The sequence below is a fragment of the Pleurodeles waltl genome, chromosome 7 (assembly GCF_031143425.1).
Source record: "Pleurodeles waltl isolate 20211129_DDA chromosome 7, aPleWal1.hap1.20221129, whole genome shotgun sequence".
NCBI lineage: Eukaryota > Metazoa > Chordata > Amphibia > Caudata > Salamandridae > Pleurodeles > Pleurodeles waltl.
In genome coordinates, this window is record NC_090446.1 from 909,180,875 (window position 1) to 909,200,506 (window position 19,632).

Sequence of the window (19,632 nt, forward strand, 5' to 3'; positions counted from 1 at the left end):
ACGAACAAATTCTTACCTAAGGTTATATCACTGTTCCACTTAAATCAAACAGTAGAACTCCCAGTATTCTTTCCAGAACCAGATTCTGTAGCTGAGAGAGCATTACATACATTAGACATTAAAAGGGCACTAATGTACTACATAGATAGGACAAAACAAATTCGCAAAACAATTGTTTGTTGCATTCCAAAAACCTCATACAGGGAATCCAATATCCAAACAACGCATTGCCAGATGGATAGTTAAATGTATTCAAACCTGTTATATAAAAGCAAAAAGAGAGCTGCCTATTACACCAAAGGCACACTCAACTAGAAAGAAAGGTGCTACCATGGCCTTTCTAGGAAACATACCAATGACTGAAATCTGTAAGGCAGCCACATGGTCTACGCCTCATACATTTACCAAGCATTACTGCGTGGATGTGTTAACACAGCAAGCCACAGTAGGACAAGCAGTATTACGGACTTTATTTCAAACAGCTTCAACTCCTACAGGCTAAACCACTGCTTTAGGGGAGATAACTGCTTACCAGTCTATGCACAGCATGTGTATCTGCAGCTACACATGCCATTGAACGGAAAATGTCACTTACCCAGTGTACATCTGTTCGTGGCATGAGATGCTGCAGATTCACATGCACCCTCCCACCTCCCCGGGAGCCTGTAGCCGTTTTAAGTTGAGAAAAAAATTAGACTTGTACATTTGTAAATTTGTAAATATATTACTTTTAAACACATTATGTACATACATATCTACTCCATTGCATGGGCACTATTACTATATACACAACTCCTACCTCACCCTCTGCGGGGAAAACAATCTAAGTTGGAGTCGACGCCCATGCGCAATGGAGCCGAAAGAGGAGGAGTCCCTCGATCTTGTGACTCGAAAAAGACTTCTTCGAAGAAAAACAACTTGTAAGGCGTAGACTCCATCTTAGATTGTTTTCTTTCCGCCATCAGGTTCGGACGTGTTCCTCTTTGCTCCGTGTTTCGGTTCGGAAAGTTAGTTAAATCTCGGCAAAATCAACAGTATTGTTTGCGTTCGGTATCGGGTTAGTAATAGCAGATCGACACCGAATAAAAGAAGAGCTCCAGTAGCACTTCAGGGCTTCTCTTCCCCGGCGGGGCCTGGTCGGCCCGACCGCGTGAGTCTCAAGGCTCATGGAACGGACCCCATTCCGCTTCTGCCCCGAATGCCACAATAAGTATCCTTATACAGACCAGCATTTGGTCTGTAATTTGTGTTTGTCCCCCGAACACATGGAGGATACCTGCGAGGCCTGTCTGGCATTTCGGTCGAAGAAGACGCTACGGGACCGGAGAGCTTGAAGGCTTCAAATGTCGTTGACGCCGGCAGGACACCACGACGTCGAAGAGGAGGAGACTTTCTCCATTCCTGATTCGGACTCTGACGAGGCCAAAAGTGAGCAGCCGGCGAGGCGGCATACCGTGAGTAAACCTGCCCCGGCCAAAACTCACGCAAAGATAATCAAAGCCCAGGGGACGTCACCGCCGGCAGGCCATGGCTTAACCCGTAAGCACAATGACCAACCATCGGCCCCGAAAAAGGGCACACATGTGTCGAAGACATCCAACTCCGGTTGAGATACTGGCACAGAGTATACTCGGCACTGAGATACTGGCTCTGACCAAACTCGGCACCGAGACATCGGCACCCCGAAACCGAAAAAGGTGGCTTCGGAGCCGAAAAAGACTGCGGAAAATGTTTCGGTGCCGAAACACCCAGACTCTGAGCCGAAACAGAGCTCCTATTCCAAAGTACAAGGCCTTTCATCCCAACTATAAGGCCATAAATTTGGACAACAATTAGAGATGGGAGAGCCAGACTATACACAAAGAAGGCTCCATATTCAGAAGGACACAGGGAAAATAAGAACTCTTCCCCCTATTAAAATGAAACGGAAACTCTCTTTCCAAGGAACAGAAAAACAGCCAAAAGCAGAAGTGGCTAAAGAAAAAACTCCACCACGTTTTTCGCCATCGCCACAGCACTTACCGCAACTGTCACCAATTGCAACACCCCCAGTGATGCAATCAACGCACACAGGGATGAGCCAGTATGACCCAGATGCATGGGATCTATACGATGCACTAGTATCTGACAATAGTCCTGATTGCTAACCGGCAAGACCATCACCACCAGAAGACAGTACTGCTTACATGCAGGTGGTGTCCAGAGCAGCTACTTTTCACAATGTAGCACTGCATGCAGAACCTATTGAGGATGACTTTTTATTCAATACCATGTCATCAACACATAGGCAATACCAGAGTCTGCCGATGTTACCAGGCATGTTAAAACACGCAAAACAGGTGTTTCAAGACCCCGTCAAAGGCAGAGCCATTACACCTAGGGTGGAGAAGTACAAACCTCCCCCTTTGGACCCTGTGTACATCACGCAACAACTAATACCTGACTCGGTGGTGGTAGTAGGCGCAGCCCAGAAAAGGGCAAACTCACAGACTTCTGGGGATGCACCACCACCCGACAAAGTCGAAAGTTTGATGCAGCAGGGAAAAGGGTTGCAGCACAGGCAGCCAATCAATGGCGCATTGCCAATTCACAGGCGTTATTGGCACGATATGACAGGGCTCATTGGGACGAAATGCAGCATTTCATTGAACATCTTCCCAAAGAGTTTCAAAAGCATGCACAACAAGTGGTGGAGGAGGGCCAAAGTATCTCCAACAACCAGATACGATCGGCTATGGACGCAGCGGACACGCATGGCTACGCACCTCCGGATTTAAGCCAGCGATCCAGCAGGCTGTGCTTAATATACCTTTTAATGGACAACAGTTGTTTGGGCCGGAGGTGGATACAGCTATAGAGAAGCTAAAGAAAGACACGGACATGGCCAAAGCCATGGGCGCGCTCTACTCCCCACAGAGCAGAGGCACCTTTAGGAAGCCACACTTTAGAGGGGGATTTCGAGCCCAAAGCACAGAACCGTCAACCTCACAGGCCAGACCCACATACCAGGGCCAGTACCAAAGAGGAGGCTTTCGGGGACAATATAGAGGTGGACAGTTCCCTAAAACAAGAGGGAAATTCCAAAGCCCAAAAACCCCACAAACAAAACAGTGACTTCAATGTCACAAATCCCCAACACAACACCTGTGGGGGGGGAGGCTCACAGATTATTACAAAAATTGGGAAGTAATAACTACAGACTCGTGGGTCCTAGCCATTATCCAACATGGTTATTGCATAGAATTCCTACAATTACCACCAAATGTGCCTCCAAAAGCACACATGTCCAAACAGCACTTGGATCTATTACAACTAGAAGTCCAAGCGTTGTTACAAAAAGAGGCAATAGAACTGGTATCCAACCATCAGAAAGGAACAGGTGTTTATTCCCTGTATTTTCTAATACCAAAAAAGGACAAAACACTGAGACCCATCTTAGATCTCAGAACACTAAATCTTTACATCAAATCAGATCACTTTCACATGGTAACACTTCACGACGTGATTCCCTTGCTCAAACAACAAGACTACATGTCAACATTACACCTCAAGGATGCTTACTTCCATATACCCATACATCCTTCACACAGGAAATACTTACGGTTTGTAATCCAAGGAGTACATAACCAATTAAAAGTGTTACTATTTGGGATAACAGCAGCACCAAGGGTATTTACAAAATGCTTTGTGGTAGTAGCCGCACATATCAGAAGACAGCACAACAGTGTCTTCAACACACAAAATACGTCATAGAAACCCTTCACAAGCTAGGGTTCTCAATAAACTACCTAAAATCACACTTACAACCGTGTCAAATACAACAATACTTAGGAGCAACAATCAACACAGAAAAAGGGATTGTCACTCCAAGTCCACAAAGGGTACAAGCATTCCAAAAAGTAATACAAAGCATGCACCCAAACCAACAGTATCAAGTAAAGTTGGTGATGAAACTCCTAGGCATGATGTCTTCATGCATAGCCATTGTCCCAAACGCAAGATTACACATGCGGCCCTTACAGCAGTGCCTAGCGACACAATGGGCACAGGGTCAACTTCAAGATCTAGTTTTGCTAGACCGCTGTAGGAAGTTGGCTCTGTATGTGCTATTTCAAAGTAAGGAATAGCATGCACAGAGTCCAAGGGTTCCCCTTAGAGGTAAAATAGTGGTAAAAATAGATAATACTAATGCTCTATTTTGTGGTAGTGTGGTCGAGCAGTAGGCTTATCCAAGGAGTAGTGTTAAGCATTTGTTGTACATACACACAGACAATAAATGAGGTACACACACTCAGAGACAAATCCAGCCAATAGGTTTTTATATAGAAAAATATCTTTTCTTAGTTTATTTTAAGAACCACAGGTTCAAATTCTACATGTAATATCTCATTCGAAAGGTATTGCAGGTAAGTACTTTAGGAACTTCAAATCATCAAAATTGCATGTATACTTTTCAAGTTATTCACAAATAGCTGTTTTAAAAGTGGACACTTAGTGCAATTTTCACAGTTCCTAGGGGAGGTAAGTAATTGTTAGGTTAACCAGGTAAGTAAGACACTTACAGGGCTTAGTTCTTGGTCCAAGGTAGCCCACCGTTGGGGGTTCAGAGCAACCCCAAAGTCACCACACCAGCAGCTCAGGGCCGGTCAGGTGCAGAGTTCAAAGTGGTGCCCAAAACACATAGGCTAGAATGGAGAGAAGGGGGTGCCCCGGTTCCGGTCTGCTTGCAGGTAAGTACCCGCGTCTTCGGAGGGCAGACCAGGGGGGTTTTGTAGGGCACCGGGGGGGACACAAGTCCACACAGAAATTTCACCCTCAGTAGCGCGGGGGCGGCCGGGTGCAGTGTCGAAACAAGCGTCGGGTTCGCAATGTTAGTCTATGAGAGATCTCGGGATCCCTTCAGCGCTGCAGGCAGGCAAGGGGGGGGTTCCTCGGGGAAACCTCCACTTGGGCAAGGGAGAGGGACTCCTGGGGGTCACTTCTCCAGTGAAAGTCCGGTCCTTCAGGTCCTGGGGGCTGCGGGTGCAGGGTCTCTCCCAGGCGTCGGGACTTTAGGTTCAAAGAGTCGCGGTCAGGGGAAGCCTCGGGATTCCCTCTGCAGGCGGCGCTGTGGGGGTTCAGGGGAGACAGGTTTTGGTACTCACAGTATCAGAGTAGTCCTGGGGTCCCTCCTGAGGTGTCGGATCTCCACCAGCCGAGTCGGGGTCGCCGGGTGCAGTGTTGCAAGTCTCACGCTTCTTGCGGGGAGCTTGCAGGGTTCTTTAAAGTTGCTGGAAACAAAGTTGCAGCTTTTCTTGGAGCAGGTCCGCTGTCCTCGGGAGTTTCTTGTCTTTTCGAAGCAGGGGCAGTCCTCAGAGGATGTCGAGGTCGCTGGTCCCTTTGGAAGGCGTCGCTGGAGCAGGATCTTTGGAAGGCAGGAGACAGGCCGGTGAGTTTCTGGAGCCAAGGCAGTTGTCGTCTTCTGGTCTTCCTCTGCAGGGGTTTTCAGCTAGGCAGTCCTTCTTGTAGTTGCAGGAATCTGATTTTCTAGGGTTCAGGGTAGCCCTTAAATACTAAATTTAAGGGCGTGTTTAGGTCTGGGGGGTTAGTAGCCAATGGCTACTAGCCCTGAGGGTGGGTACACCCTCTTTGTGCCTCCTCCCAAGGGGAGGGGGTCACAATCCTAACCCTATTGGGGGAATCCTCCATCTGCAAGATGGAGGATTTCTAAAAGTTAGAGTCACTTCAGCTCAGGACACCTTAGGGGCTGTCCTGACTGGCCAGTGACTCCTCCTTGTTTTTCTCATTATTTTCTCCGGCCTTGCCGCCAAAAGTGGGGCCTGGCCGGAGGGGGCGGGCAACTCCACTAGCTGGAGTGTCCTGCTGGGTTGGCACAAAGGAGGTGAGCCTTTGAGGCTCACCGCCAGGTGTGACAATTCCTGCCTGGGAGAGGTGTTAGCATCTCCACCCAGTGCAGGCTTTGTTACTGGCCTCAGAGTGACAAAGGCACTCTCCCCATGGGGCCAGCAACATGTCTCGGTTTGTGGCAGGCTGCTAAAACTAGTCAGCCTACACAGATAGTCGGTTAAGTTTCAGGGGGCACCTCTAAGGTGCCCTCTGTGGTGTATTTTACAATAAAATGTACACTGGCATCAGTGTGCATTTATTGTGCTGAGAAGTTTGATACCAAACTTCCCAGTTTTCAGTGTAGCCATTATGGTGCTGTGGAGTTCGTGTTTGACAGACTCCCAGACCATATACTCTTATGGCTACCCTGCACTTACAATGTCTAAGGTTTTGTTTAGACACTGTAGGGGTACCATGCTCATGCACTGGTACCCTCACCTATGGTATAGTGCACCCTGCCTTAGGGCTGTAGGGCCTGCTAGAGGGGTGTCTTACCTATACTGCATAGGCAGTGAGAGGCTGGCATGGCACCCTGAGGGGAGTGCCATGTCGACTTACTCGTTTTGTCCTCACTAGCACACACAAGCTGGCAAGCAGTGTGTCTGTGCTGAGTGAGAGGTCTCCAGGGTGGCATAAGACATGCTGCAGCCCTTAGAGACCTTCCTTGGCATCAGGGCCCTTGGTACTAGAAGTACCAGTTACAAGGGACTTATCTGGATGCCAGGGTCTGCCAATTGTGGATACAAAAGTACAGGTTAGGGAAAGAACACTGGTGCTGGGGCCTGGTTAGCAGGCCTCAGCACACTTTCAATTGTAAACTTAGCATCAGCAAAGGCAAAAAGTCAGGGGGCAACCATGCCAAGGAGGCATTTCCTTACAACCGCCAAACACAAACCTCCCTTCAATGGTGGAATCCTATAAATTTAAACCAAGGGTGGCCTTTCCAGGACCCAGTGCCTCAATAAGTCATCACAACAGATGCATCCATGGTAGGGTGGGGAGCACACCTCAACCATCACAGCATCCAGGGACAATGGGACACTCAACAAACACAACTTCATATAAATCAACTAGAACTACTAGCAGTGTTTCTAGCATTGAAAGCATTTCAACCGATAATAGCCCACAAACACATTCTTGTCAAAACAGACAACATGACAACAATGTATGACCTAAACAAACCGGGAGGGAGACACTCATCACAGCTGTGTCTCTTAGCACAAAAGATTTGGCATTGGGCGATTCACAATCACATTCGCCTAATAGCACAGTACATCCCAGGAATTCAAAACCAGTTGGCTGACAATCTCAGTCGAGATCACCAACAGACCCACGAATGGGAAATTCATCCCCAGATACTGCAAACCTACTTCCAAAACTGGGGAACACAGCAAATACACCTATTTGCAACAAAAGCAAATTCAAAATGTCAAACCTTCGCATCCAGGTACCCACACCCTCAATCCAAGGGCAATGCGTTATGGATGAGTTGGTCAGGGATATTTGCTTACGCTTTTCTCCCTCTCCCACTCCTTCCGTATCTAGTAAACAAATTGAGTCAGAACAAACTCAAACTAATACTAGTAGCAACAACTTGGGCTCGCCAACCATGGTACACAACACTACTAGACCTGTAAGTAGTACCTCATGTCAAACTACCGACCAGACCTGTTAACTCAACACAAACAACAGATCAGACACCCAAATCCAGCATCGCATAATCTGGCTCCTGAAGTCTTAGAATTTGGACATCTAGACCTTACACAAGAATGTATGGAGGTTATTAAACAAGCTAGGAAACCTACTACAAGATATTGCTATGCAAATACATGGAAAAGATTTGTTTATTACTGTCATTATAATCAAATTCAACCACTACATGCATCAACAAAAAACATTGTAAGCTACTTATTACACTTACACAAATCTAAGCTAGCTTTTTCATCCATCAAGATACATCTGACAGCAATTTCTGCCTACCTGCAAATTACACATTCAACATCACTCTTTAAATTCCCAGTCATAAAAGCATTTATGGAGGGTCTAAAAAGAATCATTCCCCCAAGGACACCACCAGTGCCTTCATTGAATATCAATATTGTATTAACACGACTCATGGGTCCACCATTTGAACCCATGCACTCTTGTGAAATGCAGTACTTTACATGGAAAGTAGCCTTCCTAATAGCTATACCATCTCTTAGAAGAGTAAGTGAAATACAAGCATTTACCATACAGGAACCCTTTATACAAATACACAAGCATAAAGTGGTTCTACGCACAAATCCCAAATTTTTACCAAAAGTTATATCACCGTTCCACTTAAATCAAACTGTGGAACTACCAGTATTTTTTCCACAACCAGACTCTGTAGCTGAAAGAGCATTACATACATTAGACATCAAAAGGGCACTAATGTATTACATTGATGGAACCAAACAATTTTGCAAAACAAAACAATTGTTTGTAGCTTTTCAAAAACCTCATGCGGGAAATCCAATATCCAAACAAGGCATTGCCAGATAGATAGTTAAGTGTATTCAAACCTGCTATGTTAAAGCAAAGAGAGAACTGCCTATTACACCAAGGGCACACTCCACTAGAAAGAAAGGCGCCACCATGGCCTTTCTAGGAAATATACCAATGACAGAAATCTGTTAGGCAGCCACATGGTCTATGCCTCATACATTCACAAAACATTACTGTGTGGATGTGTTAACAACACAACAAGCCACAGTAGGACAGGCAGTATTACGAACATTATTTCAAACAACTTCAACTCCTACAGGCTAAACCACCGCTTTTGGGGAGATAACTGCTTACTAGTCTATGCACAGCATGTGTATCTGCAGCTACACATGCCATCGAACGGAAAATGTCACTTACCCAGTGTACATCTGTTCGTGGCATGAGACGCTGCAGATTCACATGCGCCCTTTCACCTCCCCAGGAGCCTGTAGCTGTTTTAAGTTGATAACAATAAACGTGTACGTTTGTAAATATATATATATATATCACTTTTAGACACATTATGTACATACATACTTACTCCATTGCATGGGCACTATTACTATATACACAACTCCTACCTCACCCTCTGCGGGGAAAACAATCTAAGATGGAGTTGACGCCCATGCGCAATGGAGCCGAAAGGGGAGGAGTCCCTCGATCTCGTGACTCGAAAAGACTTCTTCGAAGAAAAACAACTTTTAACACTCCGAACCCAACACTAGATGGCAGGATAATGCACAGCATGTGAATCTGCAGCGTCTCATGCCACGAACAGATGTACACTGGGTAAGTGACGTTTTCTCTCTCTCTCTCTCTATATATATATATATATATATATATATATATATATATATATATATTCTGCCAGTTGTGTGACGGCACTGTTTTTTATCAGATGCAAGCCATGACTCAGGAATGTTAGATTGTTGTCTACCAAATGTTTCATAAAATGCTGCACTCACCTTGCGCTTCATTGTCTACTATATTCCACACATTTCTTAAACATGTGCTCCCAAGTCCCACATGCACCTTTTAATCCATGTTATCCACTCCATTGTTATCTTGCATTAACTAAACAGCAAGATGCACAATGCTGGAGTGGGTGAACCAGGTCGTTTTTTAAAACTAGTGGCATTTTATAAGCTATTTGAAGGCTAGCATTTGGGTCAGAGGTGCAAACTGCATTTTTGTAACTAAAGCAATGGCTGTTAATTATACACTTTATTTTATTTAATTGATCTAGAGAGACGCCTCCGCACAACCTCATGTTAAAGTCGCTCGGCCCAACTCCACCCTATCAAAGATGACTCCCAAACAGAGCAAGGGTGCAAATGTTCCCTCTTCAACACAGACGTCAAGCAAGGCTGTGCCACTAAGGCCCACACCATCGAAAGGTGTACCATCAAAGGGAACTGGAATTGTCCGGGAAACAGACAGCAGTAGCTCGTCATCTGAGAGTGAAGACGAAGAGGTACCAACAAAAACAGCAACATCCAAACCTGGTATGGTATTTCTTTTTTGCTTTCATTGCTACTCTGTGAGCTGCAAAGTTTGTGGTTATACCGTGATTGACAGCAACTAAGTGTTTGTAAACTGAAATTTGTCTTTGTGATTAGTGAACTAACAGACGGCAAAATAGCTTGTTTACATATACTGATATGGCTGGGCCCTTTGTTTTCTAAACAATTTTCAAGTTCAACATTGACCACTATATTTCACCCAGTGAATTTCTGGAAAGTTTCTGTATTGTTTCAGCGGTGGTAAGGAGGGACCGGAGGGTGAAGTGTCAGAGGGCTCGGGTCTCATATGGTCACGGAACCTTGCCTGCCATTGGTGGTGCACCCAGGTCTTGGATACCATATGCCGTCAGCAACTGATTGGTCTAGTGCACCTCCTTCTTCGGATGCTGGTATTTTTCCTCCCGGTCGCAGAGACCGGGACGACCTCCGAGATGTGTGCAGCTGGCCAGCCAGGTGCAGTTCCCTGGAATACTCCATCAAGCACTACCAGCTGCCCTTCTGCAAGGCCTTCCAGGCATGGGTCTGGACATGGGCACCTTCCTTTCTCTAGCCACCCCGTGCCCGCTCATAAAGACCAAAGTGTGCGTCTTTGGGCACAACTGTTGGAAATGAGTGGGACAGTGAGTGGTGTTGGGCCAAACACGATGTTCCAACTAAAAATCGTTGTGCTGATTATCTAAGAATTTCCAGAGAGAGGAGTTTACAGTTGACCTGTTGATAAATAAAAACATTTGAAATAACCCCTTCCTACCGCTCCCAATGACCCCATCTTCTAAACCTCAAGCCTTCTTCACTGAAGACATTTTTGGGGGCAACCTTGGAGACTGGGACTACCTTGCTCTGCTGGTCTTGCTGACCAACAAATCCTCTCCCCCTCCCTCCCAAACTCTTCCCACCCTCTCTCTATCCCACCCCACTCACCGACCTTCCGAGGGGGTAGCAGGTCGAAGGTTACTGCTACTCGCAAGTATTACTGGCCACTGGCGCCCCTGACTCCACCTACTAAAACACAAGCATTCTACACTGAAGGCATTACTGGGGGCACCTTTGGAGAGGCTTTGCCATCCCCCTGCGACTGCCTTGACTACCTGTGCTGTAACACCACCGCTATTACTATAGGCCGGCAAATTCTCATTCATTTACTGGTAGCCTTAAATGGCGAGCTCCATAAAATGATTACTACATTTCCTTTCCTCCAACATATGCACACCTGAAAGGTGCAATGCACACTTCTCCATCTCTGCCTCATTCCTCAGTTGTCACCACAACGTGTCCCACTGCAAACTTGGTCACTTCAACACTATCTGCCACCACCAAAACCGAATCCTGTAATTTTTCAGTAATTGCCTTTGTGAGGTAAGAGAATCTTTGGCGATATAGAGAGAGAATTTGAGCTGCTCAGGAATCTGTTGTGCCCAAACCCCTGCAATCAGTCTTTTTGCCAAATGGCATCACCTGGTTTCACTTCTTAAAAGGGAAAGCGGTGTATCGCTGCAACTTACTACCATGAATCACCTCTTTCGGTACGACTAAGTAGGACCTGAGAAAATCCGCACCACCATCTGTTTCAACATTGGTACCCAGGCTTGATGATAAATATGGTTTTGCAGCATGAATTCTTTTCTGGATTCAGATGAGGTGAATTATTCTGACATCTAGTGGTTGGGGCCAAACTTGTTTCTTTCCTCAATTTTTTTTTTTTTTTTTTTGTGTTATTTTTTTTTCTTCAAGGGCGTCGACCACCATTTGGTACTAAGTCCATCCCCTTGGTGACATCAGATGTGTTCCCTGGTATTTCATGTGCGATGTTACATTTTTCATATTCTGTTTTTCCACCATTGAGTCTGGAAGCATGACTTAGAAACTCTGAAGAATCATTTGAGAAAAACGGAAAAACACAGTTTTTCCCACACAAAACACAGAAGATCACTGGAAGCCACAAGGAGACCTAAAAACAGAAAAGGGGAGCACCAAACGTTTATGCAGAGAGCCTCACTGCAACTCCTGTGCCTGCTGCCTGTGAAGGCTGCATCCTCGTCTTCTGGCTCTTCTCACTGCAGAGGGTCACCTGGGACTCCCCTCCCTGGGTTGAGTCCTTCCTGGTCCCTGCCAGCTCTGCAGCTCGTCACCTGTGATTCTTGCCTTGGTGTTTTTTCCACATCACTGACTGACTGCACCTCTTATTTGGATGTGGGACATAGTCTGCATCAGTTCTGGAACTCTTCTCCTGGTCCTGTGCTGCATTGCTGACTCCTTGTCTTTACTGTCGACCTGATCCTGCATCTCCAGAGGGGTGGGTAGTGACTCGGACTGGACTAAGTCCTTTATTTGCAGGTCCTCTTCTGTCCGGATCTACTTTTGATTTCTTCAAGTCTTGCTTGGGTCTTGCACAGTCCTTGTCCTAAGTCTGCCTGTGGGTTTAGGCAAAAAACAGGTATTTAACTCTTCTCTCCTGGTCGCTGTGGGACACCCTGGTACTTACCTTTTGGGGTTCCTAGTTCCTCCAGCTCCCTTCTACAGATTCCACTTCCTTGGGTGGAGGACAGACTTTCGCGTTCCACTTACTTTGTATAGGGTTTGGTCTGCCCACTAGTGTTTTTATTTCACTATTCTCTTTTGCTTTCTATGCCAATCCTTGACTTCTAATAAGTATATAATAGTTTGTTTACTCACCTGCTAGTGGAGAATTGCCTTAACAGTATTTTAATAATTGTGTTACTATAATAACGTACCTTTATTTTTGTAACACTGTATGGTTTGTGTCATGTGTAAGAGCTGTGTGACTGTAGTGGTATTGCATAAGCTTTGCATGTCTCCTAGATAAGTCTTGGCTGCTCATCCACATCTACCTCTAGAGAGCCCTGGCTTCCTAGTCACTGCCTATGCCTCACTAATAGGGGATACCTGGACCTGGTATAAGGTGATAACACCATAGGTGCTCACCAGGCCAGTTTTCTACATTGGTGGTGCAAGAGACTTGTATAACGTAATTGTAAGAGAGCACATTTTAAATAACTATCTGATCAGCTGCATCGGCATCTGGTGGTGTCTGATCTGACCTCTCCCCAAGAATTGGTAAAGAAGGCAGACAAATGGGTCATCACCAGAGTGAGTAGGAAGGTTCACAAAGGGGGTGACCACAAAAAGAAGAAGCAGGTAAGTATCAGGATAAGGGTGGGGACAAAGATAAAAGTAGAGGGTCTTCATCAGGCCCACACAACTCCTCTGGTGGTGGGAATAAATCCTCTTCCTCTAACTTCAAATAGCCTTGGTGCGATGTTTGCAAAAACATAGGGCAGGGGCAGCTACTGCCTTCCACCACTTCTTACTCCACTTGTATTCCTAGTGCCCCTAGCAATAGCAGTAGCGGTGGGTCTACTAACAGTAGTGAGTCCAAGACTTTAGCTGGGCTCAACTTAGGGACTGTAGTGGGGTCTGTGCTGGTGAGCGAGACCACTTACGCTGTCTTGGTGTGAAAACACAATTGACACCGGGGACAGCTTGCCTGTTAAGAGCAATATTTACAGGCAATCTGATCATTTCAGCTAATACATCAAGTCTGAAGTTAAGATGATGCCAGACCTTAGTCATTGGGCCCTCAGATAGCTCTTGGGATAGTTATATAGTGCTGGTCCCAAAACCCCACTCCCAGAATGGCAAAAGGGAAATGAGGTTTTGTGTAGACTACAGAGGTCTCGACACTGTTACTGAAACAGATGCTTATCCTATCCCTAGGGCAGATGAGCTTATAGATACTGGCATCTGCCAAGTATCTGAGCACCTTTGATCTGACTGCTGGCTGTAGATGCACATGCTTTGCATAAGTCCCCAATCTAGTGTGGGGCTCGGAGTGTTACAAGTGTTTTTCTTCGAGGAGGGTTTTCGAGTCACAAAATAGTGACTCTTCCTCTCTGTAATACTGCTGATGGGCATCAAGTCCTTTGCTAGATTGTTTTCTCTCTGCTGTTGGGCTCAGACGTGTTTCCTCTCGCTCAGGTGGATCTCTGTTCGGGCCTTCTGAACTTTATCTACTTTTCTATAATACCATCAATATTGTTTCGATCACGTTTTCTATCTGTAATCGATCCGATTAAAACCATAGGGTTTGATTTCTTTTGCCTTTAAAAGGTGCCTCGCCCTTTTAGGGCCGCCTTCGATGTCTGGCTGATGGAGCGGACTCTGTTTTGATTCTGTCCTCAGTGTCATGCCAGGTTCCTGTACACCCACGAGCATTTGCTGTGCAATCTCTGGTTATCTCCTGACCGTCAAGAGGATACTTGAACCGCCTGTAGGTCATTTAGATCAAAGACAACACTCTCCAGGACTGAAGAGCTAGTCTGCTGGAAATGGCGTCCAAGTCTACAGACGACACGCCAGACATTTGTGGTGAGGAACATGCGCAAGAGGAGGAAGAACAGAGGATGGTTCTTTCCATTAGAGACTGTAGGAAGTTGGCAAGTTGGCTCTGTATGTGCTATTTCAAAGTAAGGAATAGCATGCACAAGTCCAGTCCAAGGGTTCCCCTTAGAGGTAATATAGTGGTAAAAAGAGATAATACTAATGCTCTATTTTGTGGTAGTGTGGTCGAGCAGTAGGCTTATCTAAGGAGTAGTGTTAAGCATTTGTTGTACCTACACATAGACAATAAATGAGGTACACACACTCAGAGACAAATCCAGCCAATAGGTTTTGTTATAGAAAAATATCTTTTCTTAGTTTATTTTAAGAACCACAGGTTCAAATTTAACATGTAATATCTTGTTTGAAAGGTATGGCAGGTAAGTACATTAGGAACTTTGAATCATTTCAATTGCATGTATACTTTTCAAGTTATTCACAAATAGCTATTTCAAAAGTGGACACTTAGTGCAATTTTCACAGTTCCTGGGGGAGGTAAGTATTTGTTAGTTTTACCAGGTAAGTAAGACACTTACAGGGTTCAGTTCTTGGTCCAAGGTAGCCCACCGTTGGGGGTTCAGAGCAACCCCAAAGTTACCACACCAGCAGCTCAGGGCCGGTCAGGTGCAGAGTTCAAAGTGGTGCCCAAAACGCATAGGCTTCAATGGAGAGAAGGGGGTGCCCCGGTTCCAGTCTGCCAGCAGGTAAGTACCCGCGTCTTCGGAGGGCAGACCAGGAGGGTTTTGTAGGGCACCGGGGGGGACACAAGCCCACACAGAAATTTCACCCTCAGCGGCGCGGGGGCGGCCGGGTGCAGTGTTAGAACAAGCGTTGGGTTCGCAATGGAAGTCAATGAGAGATCAAGGGATCTCTTCAGCGCTGCTGGCAGGCAAGGGGGGGGGCTTCCTCGGGGAAACCTCCACTTGGGCAAGGGAGAGGGACTCCTGGGGGTCACTTCTGCAGTGAAAGTCCGGTCCTTCAGGTCCTGGGGGCTGCGGGTGCAGGGTCTTTTCCAGGCGTCGGGACTTAGGTTTCAGAGAGTCGCGGTCAGGGGAAGCCTCGGGATTCCCTCTGCAGGCGGCACTGTGGGGGCTCAGGGGGGACAGGTTTTGGTACTCACAGTCGTAGAGTAGTCCGGGGGTCCTCCCTGAGGTGTTGGTTCTCCACCAGCCGAGTCGGGGTCGCCGGGTGCAGTGTTGCAAGTCTCACGCTTCTTGCGGGGAGATTGCAGGGTTCTTTAAAGCTGCTCCTTTGGATAAAGTTGCAGTCTTTTTGGAGCAGGTCCGCTGTCCTCAGGAGTTTCTTGTCGTCGTCGAAGCAGGGCAGTCCTCAGAGGATTCAGAGGTCGCTGGTCCCTTTGGAAGGCGTCGCTGGAGCAGAGTTCTTTGGAAGGCAGGAGACAGGCCGGTGAGTTTCTGGAGCCAAGGCAGTTGTTGTCTTCTGGTCTTCCTCTGCAGGGGTTTTCAGCTAGGCAGTCCTTCTTGTTGTTGTTGCAGGAATCTAGTTTCTAGGTTCAGGGAGAGCCCTTAAATACTAAATTTAAGGGCGTGTTTAGGTCTGGGGGGTTAGTAGCCAATGGCTACTAGCCCTGAGGGTGGGTACACCCTCTTTGTGCCTCCTCCCAAGGCGAGGGGGTCACATCTCTAATCCTATTGGGGGAATCCTCCATCTGCAAGATGGAGGATTTCTAAAAGTTAGTCACCTCAGCTCAGGACACCTTAGGGGCTGTCCTGACTGGCCAGTGACTCCTCCTTGTTATTCTCATTATTTTCTCCGGCCTTGCCGCCAAAAGTGGGGGCCGGAGGGGGCGGGCAACTCCACTAGCTGGAGTGTCCTGCGGTGCTGTGACAAAGGGGTGAGCCTTTGAGGCTCACCGCCAGGTGTTACAGCTCCTGCCTGGGGGAGGTGTTAGCATCTCCACCCAGTGCAGGCTTTGTTACTGGCCTCAGAGTGACAAAGGCACTCTCCCCATGGGGCCAGCAACATGTCTCTAGTGTGGCAGGCTGCTGGAACTAGTCAGCCTACACAGACAGTCGGTTAAGTTTCAGGGGGCACCTCTAAGGTGCCCTCTGGGGTGTATTTTGCAATAAAATGTACACTGGCATCAGTGTGCATTTATTGTGCTGAGAAGTTTGATACCAAACTTCCCAGTTTTCAGTGTAGCCATTATGGTGCTGTGGAGTTCGTGCAAAACAGACTCCCAGACCATATACTCTGGTGGCTACCCTGCACTTACAATGTCTAAGGTTTTGCTTAGACACTGTAGGGGCACAGTGCTCATGCACTGGTACCCTCACCTATGGTATAGTGCACCCTGCCTTAGGGCTGTAAGGCCTGCTAGAGGGGTGTCTTACCTATACTGCATAGGCAGTGAGAGGCTGGCATGGCACCCTGAGGGGAGTGCCATGTCGACTTACTCATTTTGTTCTCACTAGCACACACAAGCTGGTAAGCAGTGTGTCTGTGCTGGGTGAGGGGTCTCTAGGGTGGCATAATACATGCTGCAGCCCTTAGAGACCTTCCTTGGCATCAGGGCCCTTGGTACTAGAAGTACCAGTTACAAGGGACTTATCTGGATGCCAGGGTCTGCCAATTGTGGATACAAAAGTACAGGTTAGGGAAAGAACACTGGTGCTGGGGCCTGGTTAGCAGGCCTCAGCACACTTTCAATTGTAAACATAGCATCAGCAAAGGCAAAAAGTCAGGGGGTAACCATGCCAAGGAGGCATTTCCTTACAGAGACTCCGACCACCACTCCGATGCGGACAATCACACTATATCTCTGGCACAGTACGTGAGTACACCTGCCCAGTCACACCACCTAACATGGAAAAGTCTCCAGCGCTGGTTGTCGGTCCTCCGCTGCCTTTGGGCCATGGTCAGATCTGAAAAACAAGTCCAGATGACCAACCTTCAGGTTCGGCACCAAAAGTCAAGACCAAAGTGCTTTTGGCACCAGCAAAATGGCTGGTCCATCTGTTTTGGTGTTGAGCTGAAAATTATAGACATCCACTTCTTGAACTACATGAGGTTTATTAAAAATTATGGCTCCATTGTAGCCCCCTTGAATTACCTCACCTCTAAGAAAATGCCAAATAAAGTTTTATGGACAGCTAGCTGCCAGAAGGCTTTTGATTACCTTAAACAGGTCCTGCACTCTGCTCTTATTTTAAGAAGCCCTGACTACTCCAAACAGCTTATGGTACAAACAGATGCTTCTGAGGTAGAGATTGGGGCAGTACTGCCACAACTTTATACGGAAGGCCAGGACCAACCTGTCACTTTTATAAGCAGAAGGTTGACCTCAAGGGAAAAGTGTTCGTCAGCCATAGAAAGAGAGGCCTTTGCTGTGGTTTGGGCTTTGAAGAAGATGAGGCCATACTTGTTTGGCACTCACTTCTTTGTTCAAATAGACCACAAGCCCCTTCCATGGTTAAAACAAATTAAAGGTGAAAATCCCTAACTTTTGCAGTGGTCCATATCCCTACAGGGAATGGACTATACAATGTAACATTTACCTGGGAGTAACCACTCCAATGCAGATGGACTCTCCATACATTTCCACTTCGACAATGAAGACTCATCTGGACATCGTTGGCCATATTATCCTTTGTTTGAGGGGTGGGGGGCTTATGTATGAAGCTACCCCCTTTTTGGCATGGTTACCCTACCTTTTTGCCTGCTGTCAGTGTGTTTTGACTGTGTTCACTGGGATCCTGCTAACCAGGACCTCAGTGATGGTGCTCTCTCTCTCTAAATTTGGTTGTTCCTGACTTAGTGCACCCCACAGTTGGCATACTGGTGCCCTCAAGTAAGTCCCTAGTATATGGTACCTAGGTACCCAGGGCATTGGGGCACCAGGGGTTCCATATGGGCTGCAGCATGTATTTTGCCACATATGGGAGCCCATGCAGAATGTGTCTGCAGGCCATTGCAGCCTGCGTGAAAAGGTGCATGCACCCTTTCAACACAGTTCACTGCACTAGGTCACTGTAAGTCACCCATATGGTAGGCCCTCCTGGCCCAGAGGGCAGGATGCAAGTACCTGTGTGTGTGTGAGAGGAGCAGAGGTACCCCTACGAACTCCAGCTCAATTTTCCTGGACTAAGTGCGGGGAAGCAATTTTACCCATGTACTGGACACAGGTCCTGTGTCCAGCTACATAATGCGAACTCCAAACCTGGGCATGTTTGATATCAAACATGTCTGAATCATACCCCAGTGCTGATGCCGGTATTGGTGGTATGATTCCATGCACTGGTGGTCACCCTGCAAATAGACCAATACCCCCTGTTAGGGCTATTTAGTGACTCCCTTGCAAGTAGGTCCACAGATTCGGAGTGCAAGTCTCCACCGGAACCACTGCTGGACTTCACACGCAACCAAACAAGCCTGCAACTCCCAAGTCAACCTCACCTTTTAGCATTGTTTCTTCGGCTCCTTCGAGTAATTACAACATTTCCACAGCTGTGCATCCTCGGGGGGTCAGCAACACTATAGCTGCACCAGAGAAGCAAGAAGGAATCTCCCTTGGAGTGAAGGAGTTACTCCCCTGCATCCACTGGCACATAAGGCAAGGACGTCCAACTGCTGGTCCCTGCTGTCCACAGGAACTGCGTAGATCCTCCAACACAGGTGGGTGGTCCTGAGTGGTCATCTCTGCCATCCATCCATCTTGGGAGACGGTGAGCCCTTGCCTCTCCTTGCAGGGCAGTACCCCTGTGCACTGCGACTCTTGCAGCTACCAAGGCTTGTTGATTCCTGCTCAAAGGGATCTTCTGGCTCCAAGTAGCCTTGGCCTCCAGCACTACATCCTTGCAAGGACAGTCCCTCCTCTGCTGCTCTAGCGGCGTGGGTATCTCCAGGTGTGCTGACTGGACCTTACTGCAACTTAGTGTGCCTGCTGCCATTGGGTTGCTTGTGGAGGTTACGACTGCTTGTGGTGGCTCTTCTGACTGCTGAGGGTCAGCTCGTACTCCCCTCCAAGGGTCAAGTCCCCTGGACCTTGCTGGTCCTCTTTTTCTCTGCAAATCCTCTTCTGCCCAGATGTGCATTTGCAAAGGCTTATTGGTGGTCTTCCTGACCATCTGCAACTGGTGTGTGACATCTTCTGCATGACTCCAAGGACCTCCTTGCAGCTCCTGGGCTCCATAGCTTATCTTCATCTTCCCTCGTCGACCTGGATCTTCATCCACAGAAGGGTGGGTAGTGGCTCCTGCCCTCCTGGACACACCTGGGTGGACAGGACTCTGTCCCCTTCTATTGCAGGTCCTCTGCTTCTGGAATCCACCGTAGGTTCCACTGGACTGATCCTGGT

The 19,632-nt window shown here is 47.3% G+C and overlaps 1 protein-coding gene across 9 annotated transcripts in view; it reads left to right on the plus strand.

Annotated features, from left to right (window-relative positions):
* TCOF1 (treacle ribosome biogenesis factor 1) overlaps positions 1–19,632 on the plus strand; it is a 437,876-nt gene that overhangs the window by 358,662 nt on the left and 59,582 nt on the right. For all 9 annotated transcript variants that reach the window (XM_069199543.1, XM_069199548.1, XM_069199544.1 and 6 more), the window contains one exon: positions 9,641–9,899. In XM_069199543.1, the coding sequence (XP_069055644.1) occupies positions 9,641–9,899 (259 nt within the window). The remainder of the gene's footprint in view (positions 1–9,640; positions 9,900–19,632) is intronic.